Genomic DNA, 14,624 nt, shown 5'->3' on the forward strand with positions numbered 1-14,624 from the left:
AGGAATGGAGGCCAGATTGCCTCCTGTTGTGTCACACATAGCATATGATAACCCAATAATTAAGGACATACTTTTAGTTATTTTAGACAAAATTACACGAATTACATAAGACTGTGTAGGTGTGTTACTTTGGACCTTGCTAACGTATAATAGTTTGTCCAAAATTATTTCACATATAAGGGTATTCATATATTAAAGGCATCAGGGTGAATGTGATGAGTATCATCAATTGAATACTTAACATATTTTCCTAAGCATCTTGTTTAATAATAGCTTCAGCTATCATTTTCCCAAAAGATGACAAGAAACAAAAAATAACGGTGGAGATAAGCATTCTCCAATGTTGCTATTATTAAACTATAATAAACTATAATAAACTACAAATGATACTATATGTATGTTAAAGGGTCTAAAGTCTAGTATTCAGAATTGTAAATCAACTATAATCATCTACATAGCCTCCTGAAATAAATCAAACTTCAAAGAGAACTTTCACACTGCTGAGACTAGGATTGAGGGAGTGCCAAACTTTTAAGCCTCCGTGCATTGGACAGGGGCAGAGTGGCTGGTGGGCAGGGGGGGGGGGGTGCTGGCGTGGGGTGGGGGGAAGACACCACCTAATGCCTCACCTGGTGCTCCTACCCATCATTTTTTAGGGATCTTGTATGGGTCATTTGTCCTATATCCCACTTGGATATGTCCTATATACAGGATCTTGTATAATATCTATCTTATATACATGTATCTTATATCATGTATCAGTATCATGGACAGAGTCCAATCTTAACTCTGCCAGTAATAAATAAAATAAAAATAAAATCTTTGTGGTAAGTATCAATATGTATTACCACTTAGATTTTTTTTATCTTTTTTGATATGTAAACAGGTTTCTTCCTTCATTACCCACTGACTACCAAAGTATGTAACAAATTCAGTGTGACGTTAAGTAACTTTTCAACAGAGTCTAGACAATGGAAAGAGTCCTCGGGAACTATGGCTTTGAGGTTTTGTGGAAATTCGTTTTGTTTTGTAAATGTAAAATCCATTATAAAAATAAAGTTTGGTTAGCATACACTGAATAGCTACAGCTAAAACTATTAACAGTATTTGCATGTTCTGCTTTAAAAATAGTCCAAAGTTAAATCTGATTTGGGCCCTAACATACCCCTCTGTGAAATAGAAACTGAAGTCCTATGGCAATGTAACAATGTAAAGGAAATGCTGCGGAAGTGCGACCAGTAAGTTAGGATATACCCAATGGCTTTATGCTACTAACTGATAAGATTTTAAAGGAGAAAAACTCTAAGCTAGCCTGCTGGGGAATTTGAAACATGGCTGTGAGATCTAACACATGCAATCATATCACAGGGGAGGGGGACACTGAAGCTAACAGGGCTGGTCAGAAATCACACATAACTGACTCTCCAGCACTATGATGGCCAAAGCTTATGTTGGCCATTGTTACAATCAGTTAACAATTCTACCAAAACATTCTGAAACGAGCCCTTGTAAAGTAGCTTAATGTTCTGTTAGGAATAGGAGTAAAGGTATCCAAGTGGGATATAGGACAAATGACAAGATAAACTTGTCCAGTCTCAAAAAGAAACTATGGAAAACAAAGTACACATCATGTGTGTCAAGGGAAAAAAGTTCTTAATACTTAAGATTTATGTAGTTCTTTGTGTTGGAAATACCAAAAGGAGTTGTACATAAAGATGTGAGGCTTGTTCTTTTTGTCGGCATCTTTTAAAATAGAGACACTACGTCATATACATAATGCAAAACTTTCCATTTGGAAAGTGGACATGGATTTCCATTTGAATACAGGAAAGGTTAACGACATACATCCTAAAGGCACATCTACCCCTTCATAGATGGATTCAAAGAACTCTTTCTCAAGGTGTGAATTATTACATGATGACTTTCAAGGATGAGAATCTTAACAACAGATCCAAAGTGTCCAAAGAACAGATTCTATTCAGGGTCAAGTCCTAGGCCAGAAGCACCTCATTTTGTTATTTTCTCTCCTCGAAGTTTCAAAACACTTAGGTAAATCAGAGTTGAGACAACTGTAACCACTCTCTGATAAAAGGACATCACTGATATGAAGTAAACCTAGAGACCCTGGCACAAAGCAAGTATGGCCGATAGCACATGCTCTGATAAACTTCATAAAGGAACCAATTAGTCCACTGACTTTCTTCTCCAAAAGGTGCTCATCTGTTTTCACATATATCCAGGCTAGGGAAATCTAAGTACCGTATCTGTTAATAGTTCAACACACACAAAGTTCATGAAAGAAAATATGTGACCCACAGCAAAGAGTGAAAAGAGTCAATCAGATTTATTTTTATGCCTGGATAGAAGGCTCCTTTATATAATGATAGATCAACCACCTACTTCAAGTTCTGGATTATAGGACATTGACCATTAAGAGTTTTTCCTGCAACAAGGAAGAGTATTCTAATATTTCACATGGAAAAGTGAAACACACTTTTCACAACAGGAGACTCTGACTTTCCTTATGGGAGAAATACAGTTTTGAAGAGTACTTACCAACAGTGGCCACTGGAGGCTGGGAAGGATACTGAGAACTCGCTGTGGCAGGATACTGACCACCAGGTGGGTAAGGACAGCCTGGGTAGCCACTAAAAAGAGAGCAAAAAACATTAAATGTTAATATGACAAAGATACTAGAGTATCTTTAAGAATCCCATTCAGGAAGTTAAGTTTGACATGATTTATCAGTTAATGACTTTTAGAGTTACGAGTGTCTTCTCAAGCAAAGTGGTATAGAAATTCCATTAACGACACTGGATTTACTCCTAAGTAAATGGTTAAAATACTCTTGCTTGGCCCTGGTTATTTGAGGGTCATCTTCACAGGAGCAGAAAGCAACTAGAGTATTTCTAAGGGCAGTTCAATGGTATCAGAACTGGAAGCAATATATATATTATATATTTGCCTGTGGTTCATTGATAAGCTTTGTGAATATCTGATCTGAAAATTCTCTTTAAAGTTTTAAAAATCTTCTCCTCACTCTATGGATAGTTTGTGTCACTCATGTATTCGTATCAGAGAAGGAACTTTCCTTAGAAGTATTCTCCTCCAATCTTTTATCCAACACTGTTTTATAAATATCATTAACAAATGATCATCTGACAAATGGTCATACTTTTCTACTCAACACTAAATACCATTTTGATGTCACTTCCAACTAATGGTCCTAAATTTGCATTCTGGAAAACCACTTGAATAGCAGGAGACTTCCAACATTTCCCCCTCTGTCTTGTCTTCTCTTCTTTGGGTGATCTTTTAAATTCCTTCAACCATTCTTCACAGGACATGATTTTTAGGTCTAATCACTCTCCTCTGAATGTTCACTAGTTTGCTAGTGTTTCACTTACGATGGAGAAGAAAAGTAAAACAAGATGACTACTAGCTACCTGTTAGTTTGATAACGAATTGTGATTAGTCACCAGATCTATGACATTTGCAATTCTGATCAATATGCCTTTTACAAGTCCATTAAAATTACTGATTAAAAACAGTCAGTTCAGGAGCAAGAGCTCTGAGTTTGGAGTCAGTAATCCCCTTTCAGTGTAGTGGCCCAAAGATTCTACCAGCTCACACTTTGTAACTTGTCCCCAAGAAAAACATTTTGTACAGTGTGTTCAAGATTCAGTGTAATCACAATACCATCTATCAGTATAAAAAACAAAATCAAAGAAGAAAAAAATGAAGCATTTATGTTCTTAGCAGATACATGCCAAAGGCTACTGAATGGTACTTTTATTTCTAGTCTTTAGTAGCCCTGCTACCATGGTGCAAGGAAATGGTGCCAATCTTACATTTCTTAATCTACAGTTTTGAAAACTGGGATAGCAGTGCCTGGGTGGGTGGCTCAGTCAGTTAAGTGACTCTTGATTTCAGCTCGGGTCGTGATCTCATCGTTTGTGAGGTGGAGCCTGGCATCGGGCTCTGTGCTGACAGCATGGAGCCTGCTTGGGATTCATTCTTTCTCTTTCTTTCTTTCTCTCTTTCTCTCTCTCTCTCTCCTCCCCACCTCCCTGCTCACATGCATGGGTGCTGTCTCTTTCTTAAAATAAATAAATGAATAAACATTAAAAAAAAAACTGGGATAAATATGTTTTCTTCCGGGGTTACTCCCATTTTGCACCTTTTTAAAGACAATCTGTGATTACTGCTGAATTTTTCAGTAACTTGGTATAAAACTTTTTCTAGGTCTACAGGTATTAGCTTCCAAGAATTCCTTTGTCCCTTAGTTTGTTCCATTTTTTTTCTTCATGGTTATTCTCTATGTTCAGGGTTAATAATTTTCCTTGAGTAAAGAATTAGTTGAAGAGTACTATTTTCTATCTTTGTGCATTATTAAACTAGTTGCCTTAGGCAGCAAATCTTTTCCAAACTTTTAAAGAGCCTTTTTTAAACTAAGTATTTAAAAAGAATTTTCCAACACTCTAATGTTCCTTTCTCTTGACATACTCCTTCAAATTTTACTTTTTATTATATTTAAGGCACTGTTTCTAAGTGCTTGTGTAGGTGCTAAGATATGAATCCATTTCTTCCTCAGTCCTGATTGGATCAAGGAAACAACAAATGCTAAGTAAAAATTCAAGAGATGTAGAATGGAAAATCACTATCAGAGATCAGGGAAGGTTTCGGGAGATCTGTAACATCTATGAAGGTTGTACCTTTATTCTCTTTAATTCCGTTACTCATAACCCTATATTCTCCAGCCACACTACATACAGTGTTTCCCTATTCTTTCCTGGGATTTGGGGGAGCTATCACACTTTTGCTTACATAAAATGAGTGGGTTGGACTTAAGAATTGGTAAGTATCCCCTAAGTTGTAAAATGTTGTAACTTTTTGCTGCTCTTTGCTTTGGTATTGGGAAATACCAAATTTCCTTTTTTTTTTTTTTTAATGTTTATTTATTTTGAGAGCAGGCGGAGGGCAGAGAAAGAGAATCCCAAGTAGGCTCTGTGCTGTCTGTACAAAGCCTGACGTGTGGCTTGATCTCATGAACTATGAGATCGTGACCTAAGATGAAAACAAGAGTTGGATATGTAACCAACTGAGCCACCCAGGCGCCCCTGAATCTCCTTCTGTAAGGTCATCCTCATGAATCAGTTCTCTCATTTATGAAGCTATTGCTGAGCTCCCACTTCTGAAGCAGATTTGAAGTTCTATTTATCGCAGCACTTACCATTTTCTGTCTTTTCTGATACCAGGAACTGGTTCCTAATATCTTATTACATGCTTGCTAGTACACATACCCAAACTGGAACAACTATTCTTGACATACCTTTTAGGTGCCTTGTATACATGCTGCAGGTGCTAAATTAAACTTTCAAAGGATCTTAAGATTTGGAAGAGAACTTAGAGATCATCTAGTCCAACTTTCTATAGCAAGAATAAAGACTCATATTCACTGTTTTAAGATAAAGATTCTTCTTGAGTCACTGATTTATTAATTCTCCTTTAGGACAAAGGGAGAAGAGAAAGAGTTCTGAAGTTCTTCGGCCAAACCTTTTATATACAGAAAGAAACAGGTGGCAATTTGAATATAGTTACCCTTAATGACTCATTAGCATATTATTTATATTTTGAGATTAAAAGTTACATTTCAAAGGAAAAAAAACCATCAAATTTCTGAAAAATAGCTGTCTCAAAAAGGAACTTCTTGGGTGTCTGGGGGGCACAGTTGGTTAAGATTCAGCTTTTGATTTCAGCTCAGGTCATGATCTCACAGTTGCTGACCTAGAGCCCTTCATTGGGCTCTGTGCTGGGGCAGCACAGAGCCTGCTTGAGATTCTCTCTTCCTCTCTCAAAAATAAACAAACATTAAAAAAAAAAAAAAAAAAAAAAAACAAAAAACTTAAAAAAGGACTTCTTACAAATAACCTCACAAAAGACACTTTTATAGTTACCTGAGTAAGATTTACAGTTTTGTAATATTTTCCACCTTCATTTTTATCTATGAGTTTCTTTGAAATGGCTTTATTGTTCAGAAGCCCACTTTCTTACTATACTTCCAACAACCATTTCCTCAGGTCCAAAGTTCTTTCTTATTAGCAACTATTAATTGTAAAGCCTTGTAATTTCAAGGCTTCAGACAAGAAGATCCAATTTCTAGAAGTAAATCGGAAAATTAAAGGCCTCAAGAAATCTAAAACTTATAGCCTGTTTATATATTACAATCATAGGAATCGTTATTGCCCCTGACAGATGTTCATCTAGTCTCTGTTTACATCTCTAATGTAACAGAATGCTTACTATCTTATAAAGCAAGTCTCTAAAATTAAGAAAGACCCAGAAATAAATGAGACTGCTAAATTTCACTTATAAAATCCTGTATATTTTATATGTACATACATCATATATATGTAGCCAGGAAAGCTCGCTACATTTATCTGTGAGGGTTATACGAAGCTAAAGAGTTAAGCAGGGTTAAAAATTTCTTGTTAATAAAGTGGCTAGAAATCTCATCTGGGCACCAGTATATGCCAGTCTTGCATTTTAAGTCAGCCCAAAGACCACCTTTGGAATGTATTCTTAGATTACCACTGAAACAAGTACACATGTGAACCATGGGTTAATAATTATTTCTCATTGATTTTCTAGTGTGTCTTACTCATAAGACTGATGTATTAATTTAACTTACCTGAGTTATGTTATCATCAAATGGAAAATAAAGGTTGGTAGAACATGTACTCTATGAATTAAATAAATAAATGCCTGGGGACAAGACTGACCCCATCATGTAAACCATTAATTCATTCCCTGTAATTTACAAAAATTTTTTTTTTTAATAGGGTATTAAAGTATTTTTCTCCTTAGTTGAATTCATTAGAATTAGTATTCCATTAACTTTTCAGCTATCTACACTAAATATATAAAGTTCTTAAAAGGGAAGTAGCAAGCAAGGATTTCAAGGTCCAAAGCCAATCAAGATCATTATCATTATCCCACGCCTTCCTTCTATGTAAACAGATTGGAGCTGCACTTATCTAGAATTGAAAAAAATCCTGACCTATATACATACCATAACATTTCACCAATAAATCATTTTACCTTCCATTAAACTGAAACTAAGTTTACTTTGATGCCCTATGCTAGCACCCATTATTTTGATTCTAGAACAGAATTTCTAATATAATTATTCAAAAGATTAATTTTTCATTACCTGGGGTTGGGAGGATATCCAGATGGATATGCAGAGATTCCACTTGGCATGCCTGGTATATAGGAAGCTAAAAATAATTTTTGACATTTTAAAATAATTTGCATAGTCCTGGATACATAGGCTATCAAATAAGACATACATCACTGTCAAACCACTGCAAAATTTCACACAGGTAAAGAATCCAAATCTCAGCACCAAAACAAAACAAACACTCCATCCATATTAGTTCCTTACTGCAAGCAGTAAGTATCTTCAAACCACATAATTCTCAAAGCATTAAATATGAGTTATGACCTTACACATGACAATCCCAACAAGGAATAACTGACAAACAGGTCAACCTGCTCAGCTCTCGACACTCTCCTGAGACAGTAGCTGGTTCAACTGGAATTTAGAGGAAGGTAATTCTGCCCTCATCTGGTCCAAGGTCAGCTTCTTATAAAGTGACCTTTTTATTATATCTAAGAAATATTTTCATATTTCTTGTAAAACTATGTTGACCAATTTGCACAGCTGGTTTTGTTGGTTTGATTGAGAACTCTCAAACAGTTCAAATTAACTACAAGAAGTCCTTTATGAAACTTAAAAGCTTATATTCAGCTAGACTGGTTAAAAACAAAACAAAAGCTTGGAAATACTAGGGGAAAGTTCAAATCTAGCAAGTTTAAGGAATGGTGTGTATATATATAAAGTTTACTTATTCATTTTTGACAGAGAGCACGAACGAGAGCGAGCACACGAGCAGGGGAAGGGCGGAGAGGGAGAGAAAGAATCCCAAGCTCTGTGCTGTCAGTGCAAAGCCAGACTTGGAGCTCAACCAGGAACTGTGAGATCATGACCTGAGCCAAAACCAAGAGTTGGATGCTCAACCGACTGAGCCACCCAGGTGCCCTGATTTATATATTTTTTAATGTTTTTTTTTTTTAATTTATTTTTGAGACACAGAGAGATACAGAGCGCGAGTGGGGAAGGGGCAGAGAGAGAGGGAGACAACAGAATCGGAAGCAGGCTCCAGGCTCTGAACTGTCGGCACAGAGCCCAACGCAGGGCTTGAACTCACAAACTGTGAGATCATGACCTGAGCCGAAGCTGGATGCTCAACCAACTGAGCCACCCAGGCGCTCCTGATTTACATGTTGTTTAAAGAGAACACTAAAGACCTAGAACTAGTTAGTGGTGCCAGGAGACTAATCAACATAGATGAAGAAAAAATTAGTTTCGGCCTTAATTGGAAATGACTTGTCTGAGAATCAATTTATCCTCAGTGAAATTTTTCACACTGAATACAATGGTGAATTGGCTCTTAATCCAATCATAAATATTCTAGTGCCCTCTATGTGACCGGCACCAGGAATTTGATGAAAAACAAAGAATTCCTGGCTTCAAGTTGCTTATGGTCTAGTGGGAGAGAAAAGCAAGAATAATAATAGAGTGATAAGTACTACGACAGGAGAAGTACAGAGCGCCATATACGTGTATGTGTGTGTGTCCAACTGAACCACCCAGGTGCCACAAGAAATGAACTTTTTAAGCACAGAATGTTAAGTGGCTGGGAGAAGAATGCTGGACTCTGACCAAGGGCCTTAGAAATCTTTACCAGAGTTGCTGAGTATATACCTACAAGTATCAGTGTTCATAGTCTTCCTGTTAGAATGAACTATAGATATCACAGGTAAATTTCTTCTTAAGTATAATGAAGCTAGGATGGTGATGTTCAATGCTATTTCAGAAAGGGAAAAATACCTCGCAAAATGTCTCAGTTGCTGGATTCCATAAGACATTTTTTCTTCCTGGGCAAAACACAGTCTCGTTTTGTTTTGTTTTTAAATTTTTTAACGTTTATTTATTTTTGAGACAGAGAGAGACAGAGCATGAACAGGGGAGGGTCAGAGAGAGGGAGACACAGAATCTGAAACAGGCTCCAGGCTCTGAGCTGTCAGCACAGAGCCCGACGCGGGGCTCAAACTCACGGACCGCAAGATCATGACCTGAGCCGAAGTCGGCCGCTTAACCGACTGAGCCACCCAGGCGCCCCTTGTTTTGTTTTTTTAAGTTTATTTACTTATTTTGAGAGAGAGAAAGAGAGAGCACGTGTGCATGCATACACATGAGAGTGGGGGAGGGAGAAAGGAAAGAGGAGAGAGAGATCCCAAGCAGGCTCTGAACTGTCAGCACAGAGCCTGATGTGGGGTTCAAACTCACGAACTGTGAGACCGTGACCTGAGCCAAAATCAAGAGTCAGACACGTAACTGATTCAGCCACCCAGGCACCCTGAGCACAGCTGATCTTTAAGAACATGAAAACATGAGGCTTCTATTAAGTGTCAGCAACACACATAGTCAATTACTGACCCCCATGCTAGTTTCTCTTGTACACATAAATCATCACCTCATGGTTAAAAGCAATTCCGCATAATCATAAGCAATTTTCCTTTTCTAAGGTTCTGAAAAGCTACTAAGTCCTTCAAATTTTGATTCTTAGAAACAACAAATGTTATTTGAATCCAAGAGTGTCACGGAAGAAGATAATGAGGTAAAGTAAATTCGCAGCCAGAATAAAATGGAATACAAATACACATAATGTACGGAGTTATTAGAGGGATTAAAGAAGAATGAATACAAAGTGCTTAGCTGTATAGTTAAGAGTATACAGTTATAGTTAACAACTCCGTAAATGTTGACTATCACTGTTAGTTGTCCAAAAAACGAGTTTTGGCCATAACATGTTTTAATGTGACTCATACCTAGCTCAAAGTCATCCTAAAACAGGAGATCAAAAATGTTCTCAGTAATAATAACAGAAGTATACAATTTCTGAACTAGAAGATAATATTTAAGTATATATCCAAATTTCTGGGTTATTCTTTGGTGTGTGTGGGGGAATTTAGACCTTCATCTCTTTACAGTCATAGCTAATAACTGATATTGTTTAAATGTAAAGAAAGTATTAACACTGGAATCAATGGACAATAAATTGGTCTCTTCTAGTAATTTATTCACATCAGCTCTAGATTTTTAATGTGATACAGTGAGTGCAAAACTGAACTGCAATAATAATCTCTTTAGTGTGGTCTCTTTCTGGAATGCTGCATTTCCAATGTCAATATAAATAAAACTGGAAGAAATTTAGGAAATTAGAACACTACCTAAACTTCTGAAAAGGTTATCCTAAGTGGTCACTAGCTATGTTATTTGAGCAAATATACATGAATGACAAACTAGGAAGTATTTGCTATTTGAAACTTAAATGAGCAAGAGTGTCTAATCTCAGGTACTAGAGTCAACTGAATTTATTAAGATGAAAACAAATTTCTGGCACAAAAGAATCACACTACAACTTTCAGTAAAAGAACTACTAATATCGAAAACCAAACAATCTGCAAAGGCAGGGAAGGAAAAGAAAATGGGTTCAGAAATTCTTTCTGTTAGAATTCCATTAGGCTAGTGCATTAAGATGGTCCTCAAGACAGAATGGACTAAAAAGAGGATAATTCCCAGTATGAGAAGAATGAAAGTTCACACACTCTAACTTAAGTTTGCTTAATTATAACCTTAAAATTTGTTAAAAAAAAAAAAAAAAAAATCACAGCTCAAAACACAATGAAATCAATACTAAAAGTCAAAACAAATAAGTACAACCAACTCTCAATTATTCTAGGGTGATTTGAAAGTATTAATAAGAATCACTTTAAAAAAAAGATATAATAGAGATATAGTCCACTAATTAGGGGAGAGTACTGACTTCATGCTCCCACTTTCTCCACACCAGGTAAAATCAAGAATTGGCTGTACTAAAGAGAAGAAGGCTGAGAGCTAGCTGTCCAGTTGTGTAATAGCCAGAATAGCAGAATGTGAATCATTTAGTTAATTCTGTAATTGATTCTTATCTACAACACTGATTCTACAGTCGCAGAGGAAAGGTCAGACTACCTTGGAACTTGTATCTGTTTCCAAACCGATCCTATAAGGCTATTCCATGGCATGCATAATTAACAATTCTAGCTCTATTCCAGCATTCTTTCTCCTCCATTCTGGAATCCAGCACACCCATAGTTAGATTTCTACCCACAAACGAAAGCCCAAATGCCAGTCTTTGGTGGCAATCTGTACATGCAGATGTGCGGCCTCAGAATACCTCCAAAAAATCCACTAAATGGGTAAGCTAAAAAGTGAAGTCATTAAAAAAAAATTTTTTTACAAGGTTTTCTGTTTTGTTTTTACAAATTTAAAAATCAAATCTTAATTCTACTTACTATTTGGTGGCCCTGTTGCCTGGTATGATGGATAAGATGCCGAAATAGTAGGACGAGAGAAGACTGGAGGTTCATCTCCAAACACCACAATCATGACCTGAATAAGCCCCAACAAGTCTGACTGTGGCTAAAAACAGAAAACAAATTTAAGTCAGCTACAGACTTCCTTTTTGGCAAAAAGGAGAAGAATGGCCATTTCTTACTCGTTTTCAACTGGGCTTGGTAACTTTTTTTGTAGGACCCCAAACATGAAAATTCTACTGAATTAACTTAATAAAGCTAGGTGATTTTCACTTATCACTTATGTGTAGCAAAGCTGTTCCTTCATGTATATAAAAATGACACTAGCCAAAGCAGTATAATGCAAAATTCAGACAGTACTGTTCATTTGACTCTGTACAGCTAAAACTTATTATATTGCCTATGGACAAATTAAGTTTTCTGGTACCAATTCAGGATGAACGTAAACACTAGTCATAAATAATATTTAACGCCTTTAAAAGATAACAATGCTACCTTGGAAACATGTTCCGAGACTAATTTTCATTAGACAGTATTATGAAATCTAAAATTATAGGTATGCTCTGCCTTAAAATCACTAGATCACTGTACAAAAGATACAAATTGTTACAGAATCTTTCCTTCTAAAAATGCCTGTTTTTCCAAAAGGTTGCTAAATTTTTCTCTTAAGTATCTATCGACCACTACTAGAAGATAAACTATGCTAAGCAAAGTTGTTCAGGGCAGCTTATTTGATGGTTCCATTTTCACCCCTTGTTATATTTTGCATACCTCTCATCTCATATACTTCATTCACTAGTTCATCAGGTTCGGAAGGATTACTTAATCGTCTTGATCAGCTAATCGTCATCTTCACACCTTCTCTTCTCCTAATAGAAGTGTTCACTAACAATTTTTAACTTTCCAAAGCACCAAACTCATCTCTTGCGTTTGATTTTCCCCTAACTTACAGACAATAACACTACAGAAAGCTTCTTGTGAAAACTTGCCAACTCCCACTATTCCCATACCTTTTGTCTGTGAATGTAAAAGCTGAGACTGGGGGTAAGCATGTGCAGTATGTGTAGCACGGAGGGGCATGGGCTAGGATCGTACCTGGCTGAGGCAGTGTGGCTACAGAGGACACTTTTTTTCTCCTGTTAATTATTTGGTTCAACAAAACTCCCAGCCTAAATCATAACTTCATACGTTTTAAAAATTGAGATATAATTTGCATACCATAAAATTTACCTTCTAAAGTACACATAGTTCAGTGTTTTTTTCCATCACCACTATCTAATTCCAGAAGATTTTCATCACCCCCAAAAGAAACCCGTACCCATTAGTAGTCACTTCCCATCCCCCCCAAGCCCCCGCCCACAGCCCTTGGCAACCATTAATCTATTTTCTGTCAATGGATTTACCTACTCCGCGCATTTCATATAAATGGAATCACACAGTATGTGACCGTGTATATCTGACATCTTTCGCTTAGTGTAAGATTTTCAAAGTTCATCCAGGTTGTAGTATGAATCAGTACTTCGTTCATGTATTTTCATGGCCAGTTTTGCTAGACCTAGTTTTATTTTAATTCTTTATCATACCATTAATCTCACACAAAATTCTTTGAAGGAAGAAAAATTAATCTTTAACATCAGCTTCCTAGCATAATGCAAAGCAATAGGTCATGAATTCAAACTATTTCAGAATGACTAATTCAGAATGATACAAGATATGAAAAAAGTAGGAATACTGCAGCCTAAGGACCAACTGAAATAGACCACACCTTTAAAAAATTGCTTTCCCACTGAAAATCCTGCATGTAAAATGCCTCTCTTCTCGAAACCCCCTTTTACTTGTTTTTCCAGCAAGCAATAAAAAGGTCAGATTTTACATTCTAAGTAGTACAGGATACATATTCAGGATTAGGATCAATAAGCAATTTCAATAGGAAGACCAAGCTGAATGACAGCAGCCCCACTTTATGTTCTGTCATGCTAGATTATTGCAGCAGCCTCCCAAGCGGCCTCCAGTTTTACTTACTTAGCACTGGGAGTTTTCTATGAAAGTTCAAGCTCCTTCTTCCATAATAGAGAGCTGTTGCTGAGAATGAACTGCTTGGGCAGGGACCATATACTCCAGCCCTTCTTGCAAGTGGGTTTTATCAATGGACCATAAGCAGAAGTGACAACTTCTAAACCAAAGTGGATAAGAAGGGAGTTGTTCCTTTACCACTCTCTCCATGCTTGTCTTCCTTAATGCAGGGGACTCCTAGAAGATGGAAGTACCTGGAAGTGGTGGTACCACAAACTGGGAAGAGCCTCTGTCCCTGGCACCAAGTCAAGGAAAGCTGCTTGCCATGAGGAACACTCCCAGTGGACTATAACGTGGGCAAGAAACTTCTACAGTATTAAGCCTCTTAGCAATTTGGGATTTACATTTTAAAGCAGTTAGTGACTATTAGAGAGCAAATCAATGTATTCATCTGGTACACTTCATCAGACATTATACCTAATATTCATTGCTTCTAATACACTACTCTTGTTCAAGTCTAAAAAATGACTCCCAACTGTCTACTGAAGGACAAAGTCCTTAGCTAACAATCAGGATACTTCATGGTATAGCCCCGAATACCATAAGGTTAGCCATCATTGTGCCTTTTCTGTGAGATTTGTGAAATCTGTCATACATACAGAATGTACGACATATGTAACTTTAAAGAGTAATAATAAAGAAAATGCCTGGGAGCCATTATCCATGTTAAGAAATAGAAGACTGACAGTAATTTAGGAGCTCCAGACTGCATCCCCTCTATCTACTCAAGAGGTAAACCACTTCTCTGATTTAGTGGATAATCATTCCTTTTGTTTTACTTTAAATGTACTACCTTATGAATGATTTCCTAAAGTTTAAACTGGCCTGTTTTTGAACTTCATACGAATTTAACCAAAAGCTGTGTATCTATTGAGATTTGTTGCTTTTGTTTAGTCCTGTTTGTAAGATACATTCCTCTTAAAGAGTATAGCTATATTTAACTCGTTTTCATTGGTGTATACAGTAGTAAAAATACTACAACTTCCTTATTCCTTTTCCTGTTCTTAATGGTCAGCAAAGTTGCATCCAATCTTCGGGAATGTAGGCTATAGCGATTCTTGTTG

At 36.7% G+C, this 14,624-nt stretch overlaps 1 protein-coding gene across 2 annotated transcripts in view; it reads right to left on the reverse strand.

Annotated features, from left to right (window-relative positions):
- Window positions 1-14,624, reverse strand: part of TSG101 (tumor susceptibility 101) — a 38,324-nt gene that overhangs the window by 10,857 nt on the left and 12,843 nt on the right. The window contains exons 5-8 of one of the 2 annotated variants that reach the window (XM_045484723.1): window positions 11,467-11,593; window positions 11,349-11,375; window positions 7,214-7,280; window positions 2,557-2,648 (exon numbers count right to left, since the gene is read on the reverse strand). In XM_045484723.1, coding sequence (XP_045340679.1) covers window positions 2,557-2,648; window positions 7,214-7,280; window positions 11,349-11,375; window positions 11,467-11,593 — 313 coding nt within the window. The remainder of the gene's footprint in view (window positions 1-2,556; window positions 2,649-7,213; window positions 7,281-11,348; window positions 11,376-11,466; window positions 11,594-14,624) is intronic. The other variant, XM_045484724.1, reaches the window with a different exon arrangement.

Source organism: Leopardus geoffroyi, chromosome D1 (assembly GCF_018350155.1).
Source record: "Leopardus geoffroyi isolate Oge1 chromosome D1, O.geoffroyi_Oge1_pat1.0, whole genome shotgun sequence".
Taxonomy (NCBI): domain Eukaryota; kingdom Metazoa; phylum Chordata; class Mammalia; order Carnivora; family Felidae; genus Leopardus; species Leopardus geoffroyi.